The sequence below is a fragment of the Pteropus vampyrus genome, unplaced genomic scaffold (genome assembly GCF_000151845.1).
Source record: "Pteropus vampyrus isolate Shadow unplaced genomic scaffold, Pvam_2.0 Scaffold20, whole genome shotgun sequence".
Taxonomy (NCBI): domain Eukaryota; kingdom Metazoa; phylum Chordata; class Mammalia; order Chiroptera; family Pteropodidae; genus Pteropus; species Pteropus vampyrus.
In genome coordinates this window covers 12510050-12536389 of record NW_011888801.1, presented here as the reverse complement: position 1 = coordinate 12536389, position 26340 = coordinate 12510050, and the positions used below count along the sequence as shown (strand labels likewise).

The following is a 26340-nucleotide window of genomic DNA, read 5'->3' as shown; positions in this document are numbered from 1 at the left end:
AGATCAGAAAGATTAATACATGTGGGGTTGTTAAGAAAAGAGCCTTAAAATAATAAGCGCTCAATAAATGTTAAATTATTAGTACTAATATCATTTCCCTGAGCTTTTATTAAATTGATATTCACAGTGAATCGCTGGGATGGGAAGAGATATAGTATGAAGTTTCCCAAATTATATGATGGAACTCACTTTTTCCACTGACCATCCCTCCAGGAGACTGATGTCTTAAAAAAAAAAAAAAAAAGGCATGCTCTTGAGAAATGATGGAGAGTTCCAATACTAAAAAAAAAAAGTTTTAAAAAACAAGATTAATGCTTCCTGACTGGTGAACACATGGAGGTGCTAGAAGGGCGGCTTGTACAGAGGGGACATGGAAGCTCAATGATCCTTTCCCCATACCTTTCCCTACATATCTCTGCCACATGGCTGTTTCTGAGTTTTATTCTTAATAATAAACTAGTAATATCTCCTTATAGATGCCATCACATGTATTCAGTGCTTGGAACATGTACATGTAGGAGAATGGAACATCATTTTATCTGCCATTCTTATAGCCCTCAGTGCTTCAAGTGATCCTCTACCTCATCACAGCAGTCACTCAATTATCCAAGATACTGTGTAGAGCCTAGTCAGTCATCATTCAGCTTGGAATCAACTGAATAAGGCCAAGAACGTTTTCTATTATCAAGATACAGCCATCCATCTGAGTCTCATTACCACTGTATAGACTTAAAATTAATATTCAGATGATAGTGTTTTCTTCATTTGGTGTTTATTGTACCCATTTGTGAAATTTACAGTCACTACTGAAAGTGCCATTTATGTCACCCTTCCATTTAGAATTTTTTCTAAGCAATACATGTCAGGATTTTCATAAGTACTTACACCCTTTCATCAAACAAATCTATTTCCGAGAGTCTATACTATGGAAGTAAATAAGAATAGAAAATAAAAAGGATCAAAATTTTCTCCCCCCAATTTTTCTTAATTCTTCTTACTTGCTACCACCTGCCTTTGAGCTAAAGCTCTAACAGATGATAAAAGAAACAATATAAAGCAAACTGGCATGGTGGTTAAAAAGATGGGGAAATTGTCAGTAGCAGAGAGCGGACCCCAGAGAGCCAAGAGTAGTCTAGCCACGCCACCTGCCTAGTTACTATCACACCCTGGGAAGAGCCGCAGCGGCCACAGCTGGACCCAGTCACCATCACCACAACCATGAGCAGCAAGGTTGAGACCCAGTAGCCAACAGCCAGCAGGTGCAGGAGAACAAGGTAGACCAGTGAGACAGAATATGTATAAGAGGATATAGACCACGATTCCACAGGGGACCTTCTTGCCAAAGACAACCTAGAAAGGACAGCAATAAAGAAGTAAGGAAAATCAAGGAGATGAGACCGAAAGCAGCCACCTCAACATTGGTACTGTCATAACTTCAGTTACTGACCCAGATGCCCAGAAAACTCTAAACCACAAACTGGCAAAGAGACAAAAGCAGACAATCTACCAGAAGAGAATTCATTGCCACCCACCCCCTCAGACTGAGCAGGGCAAAACTGAGTAAATGCCAACTTACCATCTCTATCATCCTCCAGTTTAGTCATCCAACAACAAATGAATATGAAATTTCAACAATATGAACAAAAGATTGAAGTTAAAGACCTTAAATGCTTGCTGTTTGCCTGTTGACCAGATAACTAGAACTACCGCATTATCTATGCAGCATGGTAAAAAAAAATTACTATTTTTACCTAAAGATGTCTCTTTTTGGTGATGACAAACGTGTTTTAAAAACAAAAAAGCCTGTTTTTTTTTTCAATACATCTTTAAAGGTTTTTAAATTGTTTCATATCTAGTTGAGATTTGTAAGAACTTCATTTTTTAAAATATATTGGGGTGACATTGGTTAATAAAATTATATGTTTCAAGTACACTTCTATGTATCATCTGTATATTGCATTGTGTTCACCACCCAAAGTCAAATCTCCTTCTGCCACCATATATTTGACACCCTTCACTCCCTTACCCTCTCTCCCCATTCCCTCTGGTAACCAGTAAACTCTTGTGCATGTCTATGAGTTTTTGTTAGTCTTGTTCATTTGTTGCTTTCAGTTTTATATCCCACATATGAATGAAATTATATGGTTCTCAATCTTTTCTGTCAGACTTATTTAGCTTAGCACGATAACCTCAAGATCCATGTTGTTGCAGATGGCGGTATTTCATCTTTTCTCATGGCTAAGTAATATTCCACTATATGTATGTACCACATCTTCTTTATATAATTATATATCAAAGTATATTTCAGTTTACTGATGTTTTCAAATCTTTTGAGTAGATACCCAGAAGCGGAATTGCTGGGTCATATGGCAATTTTTCTGAGGAACCTCCATACTGTTTTCCATAATAGCAGTACCGATTTCCATTCCCACCTGCAGAGTATGAGGGTTACTTTTTCCTCACTATCTTTCCAATAACACTTGTTATGTTGATGACAGCCATTCCAACAGGTGTGAGGTACTATCTCATTGTGGTTTAAATTTGCATTTCTCTAAGAGCTAGTGAAGTTGAGCATCTTTTCATGTATCTGTTGGCCATTCATATGTCTTCTTGAGAGAAGTTTCCGTTTAGGTCCTCTGCCCATTTTTTTAATTAAATTGTTTGGTTTTTTGGTTGAGTTGTATGAGTTCTTTAAATATTTTGGATATTAGCCCCTTTTCAGAGCTATTGTTTGCAAATATCTTCTCCCATTTCGTTGGTTGCCTTTTTGTTTTGTTGATGGTTTCCTTTGCTGTGCAGAAGCTGTTTAGTTTAATATAGTCCCATTCATTTATTTTTGCTTTTACTTCCCTTGCCTTCAAGGTCAAATTCATGAAATCCTAAGACGAAGGTCCATAAGTTTAGAAACTTTGATTTCTTCTATGCAGTTTATTGTTTCAGGTCTTATATTTAGGTCTTTGATCCATTCTGAGTTAATTTTGGTGTGTGGTGATAGACAACAGTCTAGTTTAATTCCTTTGCAAGTGGCTTTTCAGTTTTCCCAGCACTATTTATTGAAGAGGCTTTCTTTTCTCCATCTTATGTTTTTTTGGCTCCCTTGTTGAAAATTATGTGCCTATATATATGTAGGTTCATTTCTGGGCTCTCAATTCTGTTCCGTTGGTCTGCGTTTCTGTTTTTCCTGCCAATACCATGCTGTTGTAATTATTGTTGCTTTGTGGTATAATTTGAACTCAGGGAGTGTGATACTTCCAGCCTTGAAGAACTTCATTTTTAATTTGTAATAAAAGTTTACAACTTGATTTTTCAAAAAAGTCAACTGTAAACATCTGTGAATAGTCTTAACTAATAGTCAAAAAAATGGAAAAACTGTGCAACGTGCTTTATTTCAAAAGTTATCTATTATTTTGTGAGATGGTTAAACATACAATGAAGTCATACTTTTCTGCTAGCAAAATTGTTCTTAGTTTGTATAGTGAAATCATATATATCAATATTTCTTAGTGTTCTGCAAAAACACAATGCATCACGATTCTATATAGTCCATGACCTGAAGAAATCTGCAAGTATATTTTAAATATGCCATAGATTAATGTAGTATACCTTTGGTTTTAAGATAGGCATTTTGGGAGGAGTAAAACTTTTAGATTATTATTTTGCAGTTTCACAAATTGACACATTTTCTAATTCTTAAAAATAAATGTTTATTATATAGCATTTTTGGTTATACTTCATAACTTAAACATGACAAATATTGCTGCAATATTATTAAATTTACATGTCCTGAAAGAGATTATGAATCATTCCTATTGCTATCCCCTCCTTTGGGGAATCAGAACTTTTTACACTCCCTCTCAACCTGGCATTAAGCTTTCCAAAAGCCTGGCAACCTAATGATTTCTCACTCCAATTTGGACTTAGGGTTACCTCTACCCACCTACCTACCCTCTAGAGACAAGTTTATCAAATCCAAAAGATCTAGTTAGCGCCGATCACTTCCACCCTTGCCTTCCTCCTTATTTAGGGCTCAGCCTTGCCAAAGAAAACAGCTCCAAACTAGAGTTCTTTATGACATGCTGAGCAAATGCCACAGACTGGTAAACACTGCTAAGAAGACCTGAAAACAATAAAGTCATCTAGCTTTGAGTATAAGCCACTATCTCAGTCTGTCAGCATAAAAAGTTTCCCACAAAATTAATAAAAATTTTGAAATCGGCTAAGACTATCATGTTCTTCATCATCACCATAATCATCCTAAAGGTAAGCCCCTGCAATAAAAAATCAAGCCTAATTCCCTTTTACTGCACTTTGATCTCATTTCTGTTCTGTACTCTCCCCCTCCTCGACCACCATACAATCTCCAATAGCTATACTTCCTGATAAGCCTTTATATTGTTCCATGGTAAACAAATAACTATACCCTGAACCAATTTAAATAACACTCCAGCAATATTCTTGTCTAAACTAAAATCTGAGTGCAAGCTATTCTTTCTCCCATTCAGAAAATGCAAAGCATGAAAATAATTCCTTGTTTACCACCCTCAAATAAAAGTACCTCTTTTGAGGTTTATGTCATCAGTTGCTATCTCTCTCGTTTCTGTCATTTACCAACCTCTTGGTTACTTTTCCACATTCACTAAAGACTTTGGAACCTGGTTCAGAATCTTTCCACCCATTGCTCTGCCATCATTCTGAGCAACTCACTTCCTTTATAGCTGACTCCTGTAATACCCTAGCTTTACGGTTCACTTAACTCAAATAACCTTAGTTTCTCTCCACTTCAGAAAACCATTAGCTAGCCATATTTTGTGTTCAGTCATAACCAGCAACCATTCCTCATATCTAATCTTAAATTCCAGTATCTATCTTGACTTCGCATTCCAGCAGCTACTTTCTGGTGTCTTTTGTTCCCTCTTCAGTCCAGATTCAATGGCTCATGACCTCAAATACTCTTACTACTGGAATCTCTTGCCTCTTTACTCTTTTGGCCAACCTGGCCGAGATCAATTCAATTATTCAACTTGTTTGGTTAACACTCAGGCTTTGAGGCCTAAGAGAAGGGGAAAAAAATCATCACACAACATTACATATGAGAGCCACAAAAAATACATTATTACAGTTATTATAAGTAATCCCTCTGGTTTCTCTCAATGGCCTTCTCAAAATTCTCCTTTTCTCCTCAAACTCCCCTACAATCACCATCTTCTTTCTCTATAATCTCAGTTGATGACATTACCCCCCCACTTCACTGAAAACACAACAAGTATGTTGATGCCCCAAATTCCTTACTTACCACCCACTTTTCTCTATCTGTGCCATCCCCTCTTTCATTATTCCTACTTCAGTGTAACTATATTCCTATTCCTACTCAAATTCAGTATCTTCTCTCCATTCTCTCTACTTTTTGGGACAATGTTCAATCAATCACACATAACTCATTTTCCTTATGTCTTCAACTTCTCCCTCTGTACTAACTTTTTCCATTTAGCATACAAACGAACATGCTGAAATCTCTCTTAACTTCATACAAAATGCCATTTACCCTCTGTCTCTACTTTTTTTCATAACCAAGCTCTTTCAAAAGAATGTCTTTGCTTCCGGTTTCCACTCTCTCACAACTATTCACTCTTCAGTCCTCAGCAAACTGTCATTTATCTCTACCTTGGAGACTCCACTGAAAGTATTCCATAGATGATCAATCAGCTACTTGCTCTGTCCTTATATTAGTTGACCGATTTACAACATTTGACACTTTCTTACAACTTCTCAGTCTTCATTAACATTTACTGAAAACCTACTTTATGACAAGAACTAAATAAAAACAATGCCAAATGCATAAATAGACAAAGATCGATAAATTGGACTTCATCAACATTAAGAATGTGTGTGTTTCAAGAAACACTATGAAGGCGGCAAGATATCTAAGTAGCAATATCTTTTCATAGAGAGTAAATGGGTCCAGAATTTAGAATAGAATTCTTAGCTAGAGCTATAAATTTTGTCATCATCAGTGAACAGTTAAAATAATGAACATGACACAGTCACAGCCCTCAAAATGCTTAAAGTCAAGTGGGGGAAGCTTCTATAGTAATTCAATCGCTCCTTTGAACATCCCAGATCATTCTTTCCTTTCTCTATTCAGCCTTTAAATGCTGACAATCCCCCAGGGTTCCTTTCTTGGCTCTTCTCACATTCATCTCATCATTACCATATTTATGTTACCTATTCACTGATGACAAAAGTTATAGCTCTAAGAATTCTATCCAGAATTCTGGACCCATTTAATCTCTATGAAAAGATATTGCTACTTGGATATCTCGCTACCTTCATAGTGTTCTTTGATACACCAAAGTTCTTAATTTTGATGAAGTCCAATTTATCTATTTTTTCTTTGTCTCTTTGTGCATTTAAGAAACCACTGCCTAATCTAAGAGCATTAATACTTCTACCTACATTTTTTCTAACTTTTATAGTTTCGACCCTTATTCTTAGGTCTTTAATCCATCAAAACCATAATTCTTGAAAACTAAGAATTTCAATTGTAGTATCTAAGGGCTTAAGAATAAAGAGAGCTTTCTAAATTCTAAAACCATGGTTTTCAATATCACAAAAGAAAGTGTGGAAGAGAGATATGACTGCTGTCTGACCCTTGATCTGGACTGAGCCAGAACAGACACTGCTTCCTATAAATCCCCTCAGAGATTGATAGACCCTTCCTCTATTCCCCAGGTGTACTGGAATAGGCCCTTGCCCATCTCCAGACAAGCATGTAAGGCATTTTTCCCTTGTCTGCGGTGGGTCATACCCCAATACCCTATCCAGCCTGCCCTGTTCTATATAACTCCAGAGTATCTGCTACATTGGTGCAGAGGATATCCATGCCATTTTGTTCCCACTCAAGATGTGCCTCATATGTAAATTCCCTTTAATAAACTCTTGATGTAATGATGAGTTGCCAAGCTCTTGCTTTGGTCTCTTGGCCCAGGGAAATTTTACATAACACAAAGAAAACGTTGCTGACAGAGTTAATACTGTAAACTACAGCACAGAGAAAGTGGCAGGTGATAACATAAGTGCAATTCTCCAGTAATTAAGAGGACATAAAAAACCTAGGGGACGAGTGCAGAGGGAAAGAGCAGTTAGAAAATAGCTTAGTTATAAGTTCACAGTTCTTACCACCTGTCCCATCTGGGGCTGTCTTGGGGTGAGAAAAATCTCTAGTATGTTTGTGGGGAAGGACCCAAAATAAAAGATAATTATGTTTCCCTTTCTCAAGTTATGACCCAGGGAACTGCAAGCCTTTTAACAAAACCTTGTACCTAACACTACATCAATGTAGTAGAGAAACAATAGCCAATGACATGCCCAGACCATGTTCCAGAAAACCTCCTCAGGATCCCAAGCCTGCCAGCACGATATACGAACCATTAAGGAGTTTGCTTATGGGCCAATGGGCCCAAAAGAATCTAGGATTAAAGGGGACTCAGCTCACATAGACTTGTTGACCAGAGGCTATGCATGGTTGTAGCAGAGACATCAGTCTCAGATGTTGCAGAGCAAACAGTGCCATTCAAGACTAAGCTGGTCAAGGCGCAACTTGGCCACGGACAGAGGATGGCACAAGAATGAGATGTCCCCTTCAATGCCAGAAGAATTTAAAAGGCTTATCTACCAATACCTTCCACCACCACCCCCCAAAAAAGGGGGGGAAGCTACGTGGAAAAACTGAATATTTATCCAAAGGACTGATTATTTACACAGTGCCTTAGTTAACCTGGAATTAGCTAAGTTAACCCAGAAGCTACTGACTTTATCCTAAATTGGCAAGACTGTTTTCTACTACCCAGTAGATAAGAAGCTCCAGAGCTCAGGAACTTTTAGTTACAAAGAAATAAAGTTACATCTTTGCACATTCAAATTTGTAATTTATAAAATGTATTCCTGCTATCCTTCCAATTGGGTTTCCTGCGGCTCAAAAAGTAAACTGTAAATCCCTTGTCTACATCATCTACCTCTCCAAAATCACAACATGCTGTTCTTTACCTGGACCGCAGTAATCGTACTGGTTTCTGTCCTTTCTTAAAATATGTCAAGATCTTTCCAAATTAGGGCTTTTCCATATGCCGTTTCCTTCCCTTGCTCCCATAGCTCTTTATATAAGTTGTTCCAACTCATCCTTTAGTTTCAATTTAAATGTTTCTCCCTTGAAGAGGCCTTCTCTGACCACCCCATATAAAGCAGGTATTCTCCTGTAGCATAGCATCCTATTATTTCCTATCTAGCAATCTTCCCACCCTTACCTCCCCAATAAAATGAAAGCTCTATTCTTGTGTGTCTTGTTCACCAACTACCCCAATGTCTGGCCAATAACGGTTATTTAATAAATAGCTCATACATGAATAAGTGACTCAAAGTAAAGTGTGATAGACAAAATAAACTTTAAAATCTTTTGGCAAATCCAAGTATTAGAGTTTTAAAAAATTAAAAAGAGATAACCACCATATTTCAATGTAGATAGCAAAGTCAAATAAAAGATCATAAAAAAGTTTAAAAATATTTCTGTTGAAAGAATAATGCAATTATGGAGTTTTAGAAAGATGGTATGTAAAATCATAGGGTGCCTTCTTCAGGTTAAAGCCCTTTAAAATGGAAACATGAACGAAACGAACAAATAAATCCAACAAATCAAGACGGTTTCCTTAAAATTGAAAAAAAAAAAAAAAAAAAACCCCATACAGTGCACAAGAAAAAAATTTAACCTATAAAAACCTTATTAAAAAACAAGAGACTGAATATAATTAAAGATGCTCCACGCTTCTTTAATGGTTAAAAAATAATGTAAGATATCATTCATCCTCATATAAACCTATAAATCTACTATAACTTCAAGTAGATTACAAAAGGGTATTTTTAAGTTAATCACAATCAAGATTAGATGTACTTAAAAATATGATATAAGTGCTACTTTTCAAAAATTTCAATTGTAGTATCTAAGGGCTTAAGAATAAGATTCAGCTAACTCTTCCTGTGAAAACAGTAAGTGAAATATAAAAAACAAATTCTTAAAAGTCACTAACAAATAACAAGACAGTAAGGAATGATCGTTAAAACTGTAAGAGAAAGCCAGGCATCTAGAGCAAGTTAGCATTGGAGCTGCTTTTGATCTAAGGGCATTTGATCATTGGGGAAAATATAAATTTTTGTTTGATGGTATTATGGGGTATAGGGAACACAATTCAAGGCATGGAACCCACATAAAATGATGGGTCTAAAAAGAGAGTATCCCCAGAATAACCTGAAACCCTAAAGGGCAATACTCTCAGGGTAATAGCCATCAAAAATGCATCATTTGCATCATTTGATGGTTCAGAGATTTGCAAATCTTGAATGAAGGCAGTGTTTTGCCTGACCCTACACACCTGTAGAATGAGGCACAGAAAAAGTAGGAAAACACAAACAGAGGAGGTAAGAAACACAGAAAATAAAGTGAGGGGCAATAGAAAGGGGTAGGGACAGTATTTGAAGAGGCAACAAAACCTTGAAAATGTTCTAGAACATATGAAAGATTCTCATCTCTAGATCCAAATCAAAGAAAAACATACAATAGAGGATATCAGTAAAGCCAATAAATTGGCCCTATGAAAAGACATCATCTGGTGAGCTGCCCTACCTGATGTCCTGCCATTTCTTCCCCTGCCTCTTCCTCCTTCTCCCACAGACACACATACACACACACTCCAGCCATAGTGAACTATGACACAGTTACCTAATACATACCATTTTAATCAGTCATTTTTGGTTTAAAAAGAAGACATTTGGAATACGTTTTAAATAGGGGGAGGGGCAATATTATAGACATACACATAGATTAGAAATAAAATTTAAATTGAAAAGCCATCCTTCTGACCAAGTCATATCATAGGTTTCTGGCCAGCATTTAGACTGAGTATGGCTGGGTGCCTACCTGAAAGGCAATCAGTCATCTGTAGCCTGAGGAACATGGAATTAAGGTCACCGTGTACCAAACATGACCACCTAAAAGGGCAGAGGGCAAGGTGGTGATCGTGATTACCAACAATAGTGCAGCTCAAGGAAATTCGGCAAAAAGCATGCTGGTCAACATGATGATTTGGCTGACATGACAATCAAAAATAAATATATAACCATAACGAAAGTTAATTTCTTAGTGTTGATAAATGTGTCATGGCTATGTAAGATGTTAACATTAGAGAAAGCTGAGTAAGAGAACTAACTCTTCGTGGTATCTTTGTAATGCTTAAGTAAATCTAAAATTATCTCTAAAGAAAAATTATTTCAAAATAAATTATAAGTAAAATTATTTCAAAATAAAAAATCAATTTTAAAAAGTGGAAAAACAATACACCTAGTCATTGTTTTCTCAATTATTGGTACCTTAATCACATAATGGAGTGCTTTCATGACCTAGATATATATTTTAAGGCATTATCTTTCATTTTTCAGACTTTTCAGGTCTTATCCTTCTTTTTTTAATTTTAATTCATTTTTTTGCTAGTTGTCACTGCTTTAACTGATTACTATAGAGAAAAATTAGAAAAAGTTAAATGCTCTATAATGAGAACCGATATGAAAGAATGTTGATATAGGATGGAAATAATATGAATCTATAGAAATAGGTTAGAAATAAAATCTAAGTATCCCTTGCAGTCCCATCTATTCTGAGTACAGACAGCAAGAGTTGGGTCAGTGGGGAATATTTGTAGTTGAAAACACATAGTTATTGTAAACTTATAGGGTAGTCTCACTTGGTTCTCTAAGGAAATGTTAAAATAAATGGAAACCATAAAAGGCAAGGAACTGCAATTTCTCAGGGCTTGAGTTTTTTAGATTTTTCCATTTAAACTATTTCTAATTAATTTAAAACCAATTATAATTGCTTCTTTAATATGGTTTGGTTCACTTTTTTGGTGTTTATATTACATTATAAAAGAGATAAGAAAGAATAAGAAATTACAGAAGATAGTCAAAGTCTATAATTCATTAGAATAGACATAAAAATATGCCAAATAATTATTATTCAAAATAATTCCATTTTATATCCAACCTAGAAAGTACATATGAAGTAAGAATAAGTAGCACTTGCTTTAATTTGAGGCTTTTATCATAAACTTCCCTTGAGGTCCTGAAACTTCTATCTCTTGTATTAGCACTTTCCCATTGACATACTATTGTTCACTGACACTTCTTTTTTTTTAAAAAATAGCTGACCAGAATTTTCATTGTTGATGGCCATCAGATATCAAATCCTAGAATCTAAGATGTAATCTAATATGAAATCTCTTTGTGCTTCTTTTGTTTTAGATGGTCCTCCAGGAGTATAATCATAAAGGTTCCACATTTGATGAGGAAATTGTGGAGGGCAATAACTATGTACAGGATACCTTGAACACCCACTCCACATGTCCTCAAAACAGCCTTATCCAAAGCTGTGCTTCTCATAGTATACTACTATAATACAGAGTCACCAACAAGAGTGTTACTTCTGCCCTTAGCAAAAAGACAAGAATTACTCTTGATTTCAACATAAAGGCCAGATTAGTTTTCTATTTAATTTAAGCCACTTGCCTATATGTTACACCAATGATAATATTCCCCAGACATTGATAGGTTTCTGTTCTGTCCACTTGTCTGGAAACAAAGCAAACATCATGGATTGGAGTCACTGCCTTACAAATTGTCAATGGTAAAAAGCTGTTCAAAAAACAGAGGCATGAGGTTAAAACTATCATCACTATGTAAGCTCTCAAAGGGAACTAAACTCTAAATTTCTCAATATAGAGAACATTAAACAAAATGATAGTTTTCAAAGGGAACTAGAACCTGTAGATTTCTCAATGCAGAGAACATGTAACCTTAAGCATAATTCCCAATATCATCTTTAACAATATTTCACCCCTCTTAAACTCCGCTTATAGCCTAAGGAAATATATTATAACAATAAGACAGCACAGAGCAGGTCAGTTATTTTCTGTGGCAAATATGGCAAACACTGTTGGTTGCCAACTTAGCAATTACTTCTTCCGCACTTTTTTTCTTTGCTAGCAGAACCAGCCTGTATTTCAGAAGCTAAAAGTGCCCAGAAGTCCTCCTTCTAGCTTCCCTTACAGCAAGGGCATGGGCATTAACCCAACCCTAGCTACCGGGGCCTAAGAACAGAAGCTGGCAGGCAGGCCTTTGGAAAAGATTCTCTTAACCAATAAAGAAGTAAGTTAAGAGGAAACTGCTATTCTTCTACACAGTACTTAGCTGTGTCTGCATGTGACACCTGGAACTGCTGTAACAATTTTACAACCATGAGGAAAGATATAACTAACTTGAATAAAACACAGAGAAAAGCACTTGGGTCCCAGACAGTATCATTGAGCCCTATGTCAACAATAAAATAGTCTTGCCTCCAAGATAATAGCTATCTTACTTGGTTTATGGATTTAGTTTAAGTCATTTTTATTTGGATATTGTTTTTTGAGGGCCAAAGCATCCTAACTAATATAGCTAGCAAATATCTGTTCACACCATGCTATCAAAATCAAGAAGTTAGACCACTGCTACTTAGCTGACTCCAGCCATTACCAGTGTCTCTACCTTGTTCCCTACTCTTTCATTCATGTTTTACTTTTCCACCTTTCACTAAGGAGCAAACTCAATGTAAGTATACTCATATCTATGTTTCACAATAAAGTCTGTTTCTTCTGCAACTCTTCAATGATGGTCAATGGGAAGGTACTTTTTGCTTCTACAGTATATTTATCAGTTATGTCTGCTTTTAACAGCATCACGGAAATCTCCCAATTTTTAGCTTACACTTTCTTACTATACAAACTCCAACCCCATACTGAAATTACAGTTGATCTAAAACTTCCAAAGAAACTGGACTCTGGGTGGTAATCACACAATAGAATATATAGATGTCAAATTATAATGTATACCTGAAAATCATGTAATTATATTAACCAATGTTACCCCAATAAACTTAATAAAATAAAATAATAAATAAATAAGTAAATAAAAACTTCCAAAGAGACAATGCTAAAGATAGAATAAAGATTTGCTTTTACAGAGTGTTATCCACATTGATCAATAAATGGAGCTACATGGTGAGGCATCCTAAATGATGATTAAATGAATATGCTATTGTTTTTACACATAAGGAAAAAACTTAACCTCAATTAAAAATAAAGACAGAGACATGAGTAACATACAGCTGGTTCAGAATCCTACCTTAGTACAGTTAATTTTTAAGAGACCTCACTTGTTTTTTGCATGTTACGCTTACAGGGATAAAGCTCCTACTATGATTTTTCATGTTTACTCACAAAATGGAAAGAACTCTTGAACAAGTTGATAAAACCTTTGTTGAATATTATTCAGCAATATAATAAAATGAAAACTTAACCAAAGTAGGCAAGCACAGATAACCAGCATTTGATTTATTAGGAAAAGTTTTTTAAGAAGAAAAAAACTACAAACCCTGAAAATTTCAGATTTTTTAAGTATATTTTCCTTTATTTTTTGCTTATTACAAAAACATGCTCACTAAAGTGAAAAAATAAAACTTACAAATTTTTCTGAAATCATTTAGAAATACAAAAGTAAATACTAGAAAAAAATTTCCTGAAAACTATGGCACAAGGTTCCAAAAACAATCCATAATGCACCAAAATTATCAATACTTGAAAAAAAAATGGAACTAGGAGATATTCATCTTCAACCAAATTGTTATTTAAGCCAAACTGTTGTGATGATCAAATTGCCCTTAACCAAAGTGTATGCTATTTTGTATTTTCAAACCATCCTCTGATTTACCCTCAGGCCTTTGCATATGGTGTTACCTCAGTACAGGGTACTCTTCTCTCCCCATGTCATCTACTGATAAATGAAGTACTGACAAGCACTTATGAACTAAAACTTATTAAAATTAGTAACATGGGAACCTGATTTTTTTAAAAATCAAGATTTTTAAGTTCCTTGTTTTAAAAGTTCTTGCTTAAAAAATTAAATATTTGATATCATTTGGTTTTATTGTATCTTTTTAATATCTAGATAGGGTAACAATTTTTGTCAAATATAAACTAAGCAACTTTATAAGAAAACAAAATTCAGATAACTATTAAATTCTTTCTATGTTCAAATTCACTATTCATACTTAAAAAGGTAAACTAGTCCTGAGATAAAAGAGTTTGAAAACTGATGTTCTATGTAATAATAGGTTACTCACTGTAGCTCTGCTGTAACTTCAAGATATTGGAAACAACTTACATGTCCATCAATGAGAGACTAGCAAAAATAATGCTGGCACATCCATACAATGAAATACTATGCAACAGAAGAAAATGAGGCGCAATCAGGTAATAAAATAAAATAAAATAAAGCACATTGAGATTGGAGAGAAGTAAAACTATCTTATTTGCAGATGACATGATCTTGTATACAGGAAAATCTAAGAATCCACTAAAATAATTATCAGAACTAATAAATGAGCTTACTAAGGTTGAAACATAAAAGATCAATATATAATACCATAAACAATTGTATTTCTGTATATTTGCAATGAACAATCTGAAAATGAAGAAAACTATTATAATAGCATCAAAAAGAATAAAATACTTAGTAATAAACAACGAAAGAAGTACAAAATTTATATTCTGAAAAGATAAAATACTGCTGAGAGATAATTTAAAAGACCTAAATAGATAAAGACATCTCATATTCATGAATCAGAAAATGTAATATTGTTAAAATAGCACTACTTTCCAAATTAATCTATAGATTCAACATAATCCCAATCAAAATTCCAGCCAGCTTCTTTGCATAAATTGACCACCCTAAAATTTATTTGAAAATTCAAGGGACACAGAATAACCAAACACTCTTGAAAAAGCAGCTAGTTGGAGGACTCGCACTGCCTGATTTCAAAACTTACTGCAAAGCTACAGTTATCAAGACGTTGTGGTGCTAGTATAAGGACTGATAATATGAACACATGGAAAAGAATTAAAGAGTCCAGAAATAAATCTTTATATTTAGGTCAACTGATTTTTGTGAGACATTTCAATGGGAAATAGCCTTTTGAACAAATGGTGCTAGAACAAATGGATATCTACATGTAAAAGAATGAAACTGAACTGGTTACTCCAAATACAAAAATCAACTCAAAATAGATGAAAGACATGAATGTAAAAGCTAAAACTATAAAACTCTTAGAAAAAAAGATTGGTATAAATCTTCTGACCTCTAATTAGACAATGACTTCTTAGATATGACACCAAAAGCACAAACTACAAATAAAAACATTTATAAATTGGACTTCATCGAAATTAAAAAATTTTGTGTTGCAAAGGACACCATCAAAAAAATTAAAATAAAACCCATACATCTGATAAGGGTTTTATATCTGAAATATATAAAGAACTTCTATAGCTCAAAAATAGGAAGACAATCCAATTTAAAAATGGGAAAAAGATGCAAAGTGACATTTCTCAAAGAGATATATAAATGGCTAATGAACACATGAAAAGCCACTCAACATGATTAGCTATTCAGGAAATGCAAATCAAAACCAAAATAAGCTATGACTTCACAGCAGATAATAACAAAGCTTGAAGAGGATATGGTAAAACTGGAACCCTCATACACTGCTGGTAAAAATCAAAATGGTGCTGCAGCTGCTATAGAAAACAGTTTGGCAGTTCCACAAAGGTTAAACATAGAGTTACCATTTGACCCAGCAATTCCACTCCTAGGTATATACCCAAGAAAATTTAAAACATATGTCTAAACAAAAACTTGCACAAGAATATTCATAATAGCATTATTGACAATAGCCAAAAAGTGGAAATAATCCAAATGTCCATCGATGGTGAATGGATTTAAAAAATGTGATATAGCCATACAGTGAATACTGTTCAGCCATAAAAAGAAATGAAATATTGATACATGCTATAACATACGTAAATTTTTTAAACATTATGCTAAGTGAAAGAAGCCAGTCACAAAGGACCATTTATGGTATGATTCATGTCAATGAAATGTCCAGCATAGACAAATCTAAAGAGACAGAAGTAGAAAGTATATATTACTTTTTCAAATTAAATTATTTTTAAACAACTATGTTTTTCATGTATTTTTATGTCTTTCTAAATACCAAAATTCTTCTAAAATATTTTTTAAAGCACTTGGAAGCATAAAAGCACGCTGAGGATCAAGGAGAAAAGAACTGGAATTTTAAAACAACTAAGAAAAACTCATAACTAAATGCAACAACTACTTAAAATATTTCTTAGAATAGCAAAAACAATATAACTTTGGAGTCAAACGCACAGGTCTGAATATTAGCCTCCTGTTAACCACCTAGGTGATCATCAGTTTACTTGGTCTGTGTGAACCTCAGTCCCGCCTTCTGTTAAATCAGGAATTAGAACGCAACCTACTTTAATGTAAAAAGAAACACTCCAAATACTTACAAATTTAAAGGTGGGGGATAATTTCACTCTTTTTTAAAAATCTACCTGTACCGCTTAAATTTTTTTACAACAAATATATAATTTAAAAACATATGCTTGTGAAGGTTAAGATGTAACTTACATACAGTAAAATACGAATTAATATTCTTGTGCAACCACACACTAGATGAAAATATAAAGCATTTCAACATCCTAAAAGCCTCTCTTGTGCCCTCTTCACTCAATATCCTCCAAAGGCAACCACTGTTTGTTTCTTTATATCATAGACTGCTTTTGTCTGTAAAATTTACATAAATGCTATTATATAGTACGCAATCTTTTGTCCCATTTTTTTTACATCATGTCTGCAAGTCATCATGTTCTTAGATGAGACCATCATGTTCTTAGATGAGTTCATTACTCTTCATTGTTTTGAAATATTCTACTGTTTAGATATCTATTCTGTTGATGGAAATTTAAATTCTTTCCAATTTCAGATTGTTATGAATAAAATTTCTATGAACAAAAAAACATAATGAAAATTTAAAAATAAAAACATCTACTTTATAGAGTTTTTGTGGAGCCATTTTGTAAGGTATCTACACATAGGAGACTCCCAATTAAATTAATTCCCTTAGTCCTTCCATAGCCTTTCCATCTTCTTGAATTCAGGTGAACAAGACTTGGAAGAAGCAAAGTCAAACATTTATTTTTCTGAAGGCAATTGGTTATCAAGAAAGAGATAAATAAGGGCAATAAAACTAAGCTTTTAAATCACTTTCTTCAAACCATACTAAAGAATGTCATCTTAAAAGAAAAAAATGTCCACGTGTTTACTGATTCTAATCACTTTATACTGAAACTTTAAAGTTTTGAGGGGGTTTTTTTTGGCAATGTAAATGATAATACTATCAAGTGAAAAGGAAATTTGTTACCTTAATCTTTTGAACAACGAGACAAATTCAGGATTCAGCTGAGAATATTTTTCACTGAAAAATAAAATACAAATACAAATCATGACTATCATTTATCAGTTTCATCTTTTTTACTCTGAGAACATACTGTGATAGATTAATGTAATTTAATTCAGCTAGGTTGTCACATGCTTTGCAGAATGTGAAAATGAAGAACATTCTCCTATATTCTAATAGATGAATAAAGTGAATGTCAGAAATCAAAGTAGTTTTGCAGGTCAAAAATGCCACCAATGTACACTGGTACTGCTAAAATGCCACCAATGTACACTGGTACTGCTAAAGCTAGTAATGTGGCCTTTGACAGCTGTCTTAAAGACAGACATTATAATGTAGAGAGGAGGCAAGAGAATCAGAATGTTGAGTCAAACTGTGTTCAGAGACTGCAATATGCTGATCAGCTCTGCAGTCAGTCCATGAGGACACCTGCAGAACAAAGGAAGAATTCTGCTGGGATTGCTAACAGGCCATTTGCCGCACCTGTGAAGGGAAAACAGGAAAAAACAGTCTTTAGTTGGCTGCCTCACACTGAATAAAATCATTCATTTCCTATGACTAAAACCATAGGGAACCTATGGAATAAAGGCTAGGAACTGCCAACAGGCTTTTCACACTACATATTCTTACCTTTTCATGCTACATACTCTTCCCCTTCCCTTTCCTCACTGTATGCCCATATTAAAGGAGATGGGTAAACAAAGTCTTTAAACTGTGACTCACAGGAACTAAGGAATGATATATAAACTGAATTCTCCAAACACCTGGGGTCCCTCTCACTGCCTTTACTCTCAGTCTCTTTCTCTGGGTCCCTCGCTGTCTTTTTCTCCATCCCTCTCACTGCTTTTTCTTTGCCTTTCTCTTAGTATTCTTTACTGTGTCTCACTATCCTCATCTCTCTTAGACTCACTCTCTGCCTCTGAGAAGAGCCCACACTCTGGCTGTGGAGTCTTACCCTTTTTCCAATAAGCTTTCTTTTTTATCTGAACATTGGCATATGTGTTAAATTCTACCCAATCCACCAAAGGACCATCTTCTCTCAGTACAGGGCTTGGTCTCCCCGCTACTCGGGGAAATTTGCCCTGTCCTGCATCAATTAGACTTTTTCTTTCTTTTTTTTTTTTTTTGCTACATTGTACACAACAAGCATCAAATTAGCCATAGAAGTATACACCCAGAATTGTTCATCAAGTATGCATAAGTACATAACTAAACCCTCAAGTACATTAAAGTCTGCAAATCCTATTCTGAACCATTTAATATATACATTACTGAGAAAATTTCCTGGAGTATTAGTGCATTTCTAATGCACCTTTGTTTTTAGACTATTTCGAGAACATATTTCTGTCGACATAAGAAACGACCAAACCTGTAGAGACTATAAGTTTGAGCCCAAACTGAGGACAACTGCCAGGAAGCAAGAGCTCAAATGCTTCCGAGAATAAGTTTTGCTGTTTCTTTTACTCACTTGGAATTAGAGGGAAGAAAGATTACATGAAGGTGGGAGAAAGCAAGGCAACGATTGGATTACAGGATAGTTAAGATTATATGTTCTCTTTATGGTGGTCACACTTTAAGAGGGAGTCTGAAAGAGGGCAGGTCAAAGGTGTGTTAACCTAGATACACAAAAACAAAGGGCAGAGCTTAAGGCAAAGATAAGCTTTTGACTAAAGAAGTTATAGGCCTGGGGTGTGACTACCTACCATGACCTGCCAACCGTTAGGAATTTATGATTACAAAACCCCTTTTTCCTCCACACTGTAAAGGGGAAGCACGGTCAGTGAATTTCTCAGTGAATTTTAGAAAGCTACAACAGTGATGGTATCTCAACATCACTGAGTGGTTGAAAGGGACAAAATTAAAAACTTAAAGTGGTAAAAGCCAGTGGGTAAAGGATACCCCAACTCCTAGGCTTTCTCCCTTCCAGTTTCTGCAAGCCACTGGCCTGCATAAAACCAATACTGGAAGACAATAAACTGAAAGGTCCCCGGTGCAAACAGCCAAGCCCTTAGCCAGCCTTCAAGCGCAGCTTCCCCGTCTCTCTTCAGGACCGGCAGGGGGTGGCAGCCCCGCCTGAGAGAGGTGGGACACCCATGATTCACTTGCCCAGGCCCGCCGCCAAACTGCACCACTTCAGCCCCCCGCAGTCCCCAGACTCGCCTCTCAACGACCCCCAGAGGCGGGCACGCCCTCTCCCTCGACAGTTTCCCCTCCCCAAGTAGGTACCCTTCCCCAGAAAGCCCCACCACAAGCCCCCTCCCGAGGGTAGGCCAGGACCATGAACACACCTAAGACACAGCCTCCGAGCAGATCCGGGCAGCCCGCGCACGCCCTCGCCCCTCCCTGCGGCCCCGCGAGCATGCGCACCGGGCCCGCCCGCGCCTGCGCGTCCCCGCCGGCACGCGCCGCCGTCAGGGAGGCCGGGGCGAGGCCACCGCTGAGAAGGAGGCCGGGCTCCCTCGGCGGTGCTCGCCCCCCGCCCTGCCTCGCACAAACGAGGTTGGCCCGCGGCCCCAAAGTCCGTCCTCCTGGTTAGGCAGCGAGCGCTGGAGGGGAGGGGACAGCTAGGAAGGCAGGAAGCTGCCGCTTAAAAGGACAGCTCGCGCCCGGCCCTTCCTCCCTCCCACCGTCCCCGAGCCTACTGGATCTCTTTTTCCCTCGCAGCCTCCGCCCTGCCGCCATGTACCGCTGCCTGGGCGAAGCGCTGCTGCTGTCCCGAGCCGGGCCGGCCGCCCTGGGCTCCGCGGCGGCCGACTCGGCTGTGCTGCTGGGCCGGGCCCACGGGCAGCCCGCTGCCGCCCCGCAGCGGGGGCTCGCGCCGCCCTCCCGCCGACACTACAGTGAAGCGGCGGCCGACCATGAGGACGACCCCAACTTCTTCAAGATGGTGGAGGGCTTCTTCGACCGCGGCGCCAGCATTGTGGAGGACAAGCTGGTGGAAGATCTCAAGACCCGGGAGAGCGAGGAGCAGAAGCGGAACCGGGTGCGCGGCATCCTGCGGATCATCAAGCCCTGCAACCATGTGCTGAGCCTGTCCTTCCCCATCCGGCGCGACGACGGCTCCTGGGAGGTCATCGAGGGCTACCGAGCCCAGCACAGCCAGCACCGCACGCCCTGCAAGGGAGGTGAGCGCCGACCCAAACCCTTCGCGTCCTTCCCTGCGGCCCAGCCTGCCTGCCTGCCTGCCTGCCTGCCTACCCGCCCTGGTGCCACTGCTCGGCCCAACCCTGGCGGGCACTGACCCCTCCTCCACATCCCTCCCAGCCCTCTCTCCCCCCCGGATGTGTCAGGCTCGGTTGAATAGTGATTTTTCCGCCTTAACTCAACCACGGAGTTGGTCCTGTCTCCCTCTCCCCTGAGGCATCTTCCCAGGCTTCTGCCTATGTTGATACTGTGTGCAGAGTAAACACTACACCGCTTTTTTGCTCCCAGTATGTGTGGCACACAGGGTGGATCTTGACGAAATTCACGTCTGGGAAAGGGAATGACCGGCGCATCAGATTGTGCCTCTTGAGAGTTTTTGTGGGCTTCTATGACTCACCCGAATGCAAACTATGAAAAAATTATTTTCTGATTTTTCCACTCGTTTTTTTTTTTTTTTTACATCATTGACAGATGATACAGGAACATACAAAATGAATTGTCTTTTGGGTTTGAAATCTAGACAGTTTCATTAACCAAATGAATTTACTAATTACACGTTGGTCTTTTAATTATTTTTCTACTCTGACAGCACCTGTTATGTACAAAATTATAATAGGTGAGCAGTGTAACATCTCTGACAAATGAACACCGGTGTCCTGGCAGTAAATCTAAAGGGTGTAGACTGCAAGGTGGCCCGCCAGCCAATGGAATGAAATAGCCCTGGGGGTGTGTACCGGTCCTAGCTAACACCAGATTTGAACTTGGGGGAAAAGATAAGTACGTAAAGAAAGGAGTTGAGTTGGTTACAATTTGGTAACCACCAAGTTTTCCTGTACTTAGTTTGAAATTTTTAAATGTCTGTCGATTTAGCTTCTGCAGTCAGATTGCTTTCTTTGAGCAAATGAAAGCTTTTTTTTTCTCGTTACCCCCTCCCCCCAATAATTGCACAGTACACCTTTAAAGGTGCTTAAAAGTAACCTAAAATAGAAAGGGAGGTGAAAAGTCTTGCTGGAGGTTGCCCGGAACTCCTAGGGCTGTGCATTTGGTCTTGATAAACCTGATTATGCTTTAGCGTTCTATTATACCAGCTGCCTTCTAAGGATAATTTTTAGAAATCTATCAGAAACAACTGAGCTCTGCTGGCTTTCTCAGCCAGGGTACAAAGATTGCTTCAAATAGTTTAATGATTTAATTGCTAAATTTGCGATGGCCCCACCTAATTCTAGGACATACCTTTAGAGCTTAATTATCTTCTAGCTCTTTCCTCTTCTAAAACCAACGTTCGAACCACTTTGACCTCTAATTTCCCTTTCTAGCTTCAAAATGTACACAATTACTTTGCCTTCCTTCTTCCTACCACTCCTCTGTTCTCTAAACTAAGAATGCAAGTCGAGAATCCCAAGAAAAGCAAACAAGGATGTTGGAGAAAGAAGCCAAGTTAGCAAATATTAAATTGCAATGATTCTTTAAGTGAATGTCAAGTTCATATAACTGTTTTATTGGCAGTATTTCCCAGTCACTTAAAAGATATACAAATAAACCAGTATATTTGTTTTTTGGTTGTTTTTTTTTTTTTCTGCAGAATCCGATTTAGTCTGGAGATTCTTTATATTCTTCTGCTCTTAATATGCCAGGCTGTCTCCTATCTTTATAAATCACAACTCCACAAACAGTAAAATAACTAAAGTTTTCCATGGTTTGGCAGTCCTCTTCCTCTTGTTGTTGCCACAGCAGTTTTAATACTAAAATAGTGAACCTAGCAACAAAGTGCATCAGCCATCCTGAAGCACTTTTTATCGTAGACTTGCTTGTACTAGAGTGTAAGATACAATTCTCTGTTCGATTATCCTATTTACAAGAAGGCATGCTACCGAAAGTACTATTAACTCCCAGCATAGAAATGTAGAGAAACTGAATTGCAACTAATAAATAGTAGCAAGCATTGCAAGATAATATGAAAAAATTAGCTTCTATAAAGTGATAGGCTTATTCTCTTTAGGAATTTGAAAGACTGGAGAGAATAGGATTGGGAGGATTGTATAGCTATGAAAGCCCTTACAAACATTTTAATGTGCTTAAGATAATGAACAGTATAAATAAATGATCAGCAAAGATGTGGATACTGTAGATTTCCATGCTTTGCTTTGGTGACACTCCAGGATCTTTCTACCCATTTATCACCTTCGCCTTATTGCAGAGAATGTATATTCTACAAGGAACTTACTTTAGGTGATTTTTTTCTCCAATTAAACATTTAAAGTTTGATTGTTGTTTTGTTTTTGATTTAAAAGAAAGTTGTGAACCTCCTTGGTTTCACTCTGGTCTTAGAAATACGGACTATATTAGGTAATTGAGATTTTAAAAGATGCTTTAGGTAGTCCTTATACACTACACTAAGTCCTTCCCTCTTAAAGCATACCTTAAGCATACTTAACACACCTTTTTCTCCCCACCCTCACTCAACTGTCTTCTTTACCAACGGTCACTGCCAAAAAAAAAAAAAAAACCTTGGCTGCCCCTCTTTATCCATTTCCCTACTCTCAGCTTTCTGTATGTATCTGATCTTTCCTCAAGAGCTACCTTATAACTGAGTTTTCTGAAATAAAATTCTCAAGGTTGAAGCAAAGCAGCAATTTAATTATAATTTAAGGGAAACGGGTGATTTTAAGACCTGGGGTGGCTGACATGTACTTTATTCCAAGTAAATATATAATATTATTTTTGTGCTGCTTTTTTCCCACATACCATATTTAACTGAAGCTATTTAGATTTGCATCAATTAAGGATCTGCAAAAGGGTTTGCAGCAGGCTCGGAAGGAAGGTTTTAAGGGAGGCCTTAATACTTTCAGCAAGATGAACGTTGTAGGAATTTCCACTTTGAGAAGACTTTTCAAAAGTCCTTATTTATGTGTTTGAAAACATCCATGATTGTTCCTGTTAACTTTCTCAGAGTAAATTATGTATTTAATTGGCTGTGGTTCTGGCTGAGACCAGACTAACTTTTTAGAAGAAAGTTTATAATTTAAAAATCATTCAAGAGGAAAGTACAGATTGATAATAGCAATTAACTACAAATAATGGGGGGGGGAGTGTTAACCCATTGACTTGATTTTAAGAGCAAAAATGCAAAAAAGGAAACAGTGGGAGGTAGACAGTCCTTTGTTCTTTTCTTTGAGCAACAGGATGCAGGGGTGGAGGGCAGGAGAGACAGCAGAATCTTGGAGACAATGCAGTATTAGTCCCCCTCATTCTCTGGGATGTAATTGTGTGGTGAATGGAAGTACTTCGGGGAAGACTGCAGAAAATACTGATATTGCCTTCACTGAAAAGTTTCTGACTTCCCTATGCTGAATTGACAACCATCAAAACTTAGGTAATTTTGAATGAACTCACACTTTCTAATAGTTTATAAAGTGCGAGAGTGTGTCTGCATCTGCTACAAGATTTAAAATGTAGACTTTGTAGGTAAATTTAGGATTAACTCAATCTGAAAGTTCAGTTAGATAATTTGTGTGTCTTCTAGCCCTTGGCCCTGAAGTTTTCATTGTTATTGTTGTTGCTACGGTTGTTGTTTTTAATACTTTTTAGTTAAATATGGAACTGTGTCACTATTATAAAGGCCTTTTTATTTCAGAAAAAAAAATGGGGAGGGGGGATAGAAGCTGTAAACACCTTCCCCTCGAGTACCAAATATGCTAAGGAAGGAGAAGCTAATAGTGAAGACCTATATCAGATTGTCATTCTGTCTTACTGCCTCTTTGTGTGAATCCATCTAGCTAGTTTGCTTTCCCTTTTTCCCTGTAAAACCTCCTTGTGCACGAAGGCAAACACTGCTAATTCATTATGCACTGTACACACTTTGCGAGAATTGGGGCATTGAAAGTTGGAGGACAAGCAGCAGTATTAAACTCCAATAAAATGGGCAGTGTTAGAATTTTAAGTACAAGAAATGAAAATTGAATATGAACTTTTTGACTTACAGTGGGAAGAAATTGGGTTTAGCACCGGGCTTTTGGGGGGGGGGGCGTCCAATTATGTTAAAGATACAGAGGGTTCTAGCAAGAACCAGTAAAGACTAAAAATAACTTGGATGTTGAAAATTTCCTAGATAATAGTCTCTGACATGCGACTTCTAGTTTTGTCTTTTTCTATTTTGCATAATAATTAGGTTTTCATAATACAAATACTAAAAAGCTACTAATACCATTTTAATGTAGCATATCAATTCATATATGGCCCATGATTGCTCTACGCAACAAACCCCAATTAAAGTAACATGATTCAAATATTCAATGAAAGTTACAAAATGAAAAGTGAAGCGGCTCTACCTCCAATTCTTCCTCGCAAAATGATGAACGATCTTAAATCCAAAACCGTTATCTAAAACTGAGCTAGCTATCCAGATTAATTAATAATTAATATTTTCCCCTTTCCAAAGGCAAGAATTAATGCAGATGGAAGTTCTCACTATCAAGACTTTAAGTGTTGATGTGTGAAATACTGTTGATAAAGGCAGGAAAGGGTTTGTGGAAAGCAAGAAAACCACCTGGGAGAGGGCTGCTCTGACCTTTTTCATTACCTTTCAGAAAAGCAGTGGTATCTGGGAGATTCTGCCTTCATAAAGCAAGCAGTATCAATGATAGCTAATATTTATGGAGCTCTATGTGTACACCAGACGTTTTGCTAAGAGCTTTTCATGCATCATTGCTTTTATTTCTCATAACAACCTCATGAAATACACTGTTGTCCCCGATTTTCAATGTGGATACTAAGGCTGAAGAGTGTAGTCTCCTTTGGCAAGGTTACATAGCTAGCAAGCAGTGGAGTTGGGGTTCAGACTCCAGTCATTTGATTTCACCCACTTTCTCAATTATCATTGTCTGGAATTTACTCATGTAAAAAGTTACAAATTGTGTATTGGGGTAAGCATTGATTGAGAACCAAGTCATGCCATTGACACAATGATTCCTAACACAGGATCATTTGAAATTTGTTAAAAGCATTAGAAGTCCTACCTTCTTCCCAGTAAGTAAATCCATATTCAAACAACTGTGCATATAAAACTCATTCATAGATGACATCTTTAGAGGCCCATGCTAATTAGTCACTGAAATCACATTTTAAAGAGAGTTTTCCATTTAAAGAGGTTTGAAAAGCTTTGGTGTTAAATGTTTAATGTGTAGCAAGAACAACATTTCTCTACGAAAGTGTTGCTACATGTATCTTTAAGAGTTTCAATGGGATAATTTTTAAATGACTTTATTTTGAATGGTTCTTTCTTAAAAACTAAGAAGTCTTAAGGAAATACAGATGACCAATAGACATGAAAAAATGCTCAAGGTCTCTAATCAGAGAAATGCAAATTAAAAACAGTGAGATATCACCTCACACCTATCAGAATGTCTATCTTCAGTAAATCAAAGAACAAGTGTTGGGGAGGATGTGGAGAAAAGGGAACTCATACACTGTTGGTGGCATTGGAAATTGGTACAGCCATTGCGGAAAACAATCTAGAGGTTTCTCAAAAAATTAAAAATGGATATGCCTTTTGACTCAGCAATTGCACTTCTGTATATTTATCCAAAGAAAACCAAAACAATAATTGGTAAAGATCTATGCACCCCTATGTTCATGGCAGCACAATTTACAATAGCCAAGATAATGGAAGCAACCTAAATGCCCATCAACAGACGAATGGATAAAGAAGTTATGGTTCATATATACAATGGAATATTACTCAGCCATTT

The 26340-nt window shown here is 37.0% G+C and overlaps 2 protein-coding genes across 7 annotated transcripts in view; one reads left to right on the top strand and one right to left on the bottom strand.

Annotated features, from left to right (window-relative positions):
- FAM35A (family with sequence similarity 35 member A) overlaps nt 1–19849 on the bottom strand; it is an 82500-nt gene extending 62651 nt beyond the window's left edge. For 4 of the 5 annotated variants that reach the window (XM_023527955.1, XM_023527956.1, XM_011355372.2 and 1 more), the window contains exons 1-2: nt 19738–19849; nt 17414–17467 (exon numbers count right to left, since the gene is read on the bottom strand). The gene's annotated coding sequence lies outside the window, so the exon portion shown is untranslated. Of the gene's footprint in view, nt 1–14295; nt 14353–17413; nt 17468–19737 lie in introns of all 5 variants that reach the window. The other variant, XM_023527954.1, reaches the window with a different exon arrangement.
- Nucleotides 19850–19978: 129 nt separating this feature from the next.
- The window catches only part of GLUD1 (glutamate dehydrogenase 1), a 37264-nt gene continuing 30902 nt past the window's right edge, over nt 19979–26340 (top strand). The window contains exon 1 of one of the 2 annotated variants that reach the window (XM_023527959.1): nt 19979–20574. In XM_023527959.1, the coding sequence (XP_023383727.1) occupies nt 20130–20574 (445 nt within the window). In that variant the 5' untranslated portion in view covers nt 19979–20129. The remainder of the gene's footprint in view (nt 20575–26340) is intronic. The other variant, XM_011355369.2, reaches the window with a different exon arrangement.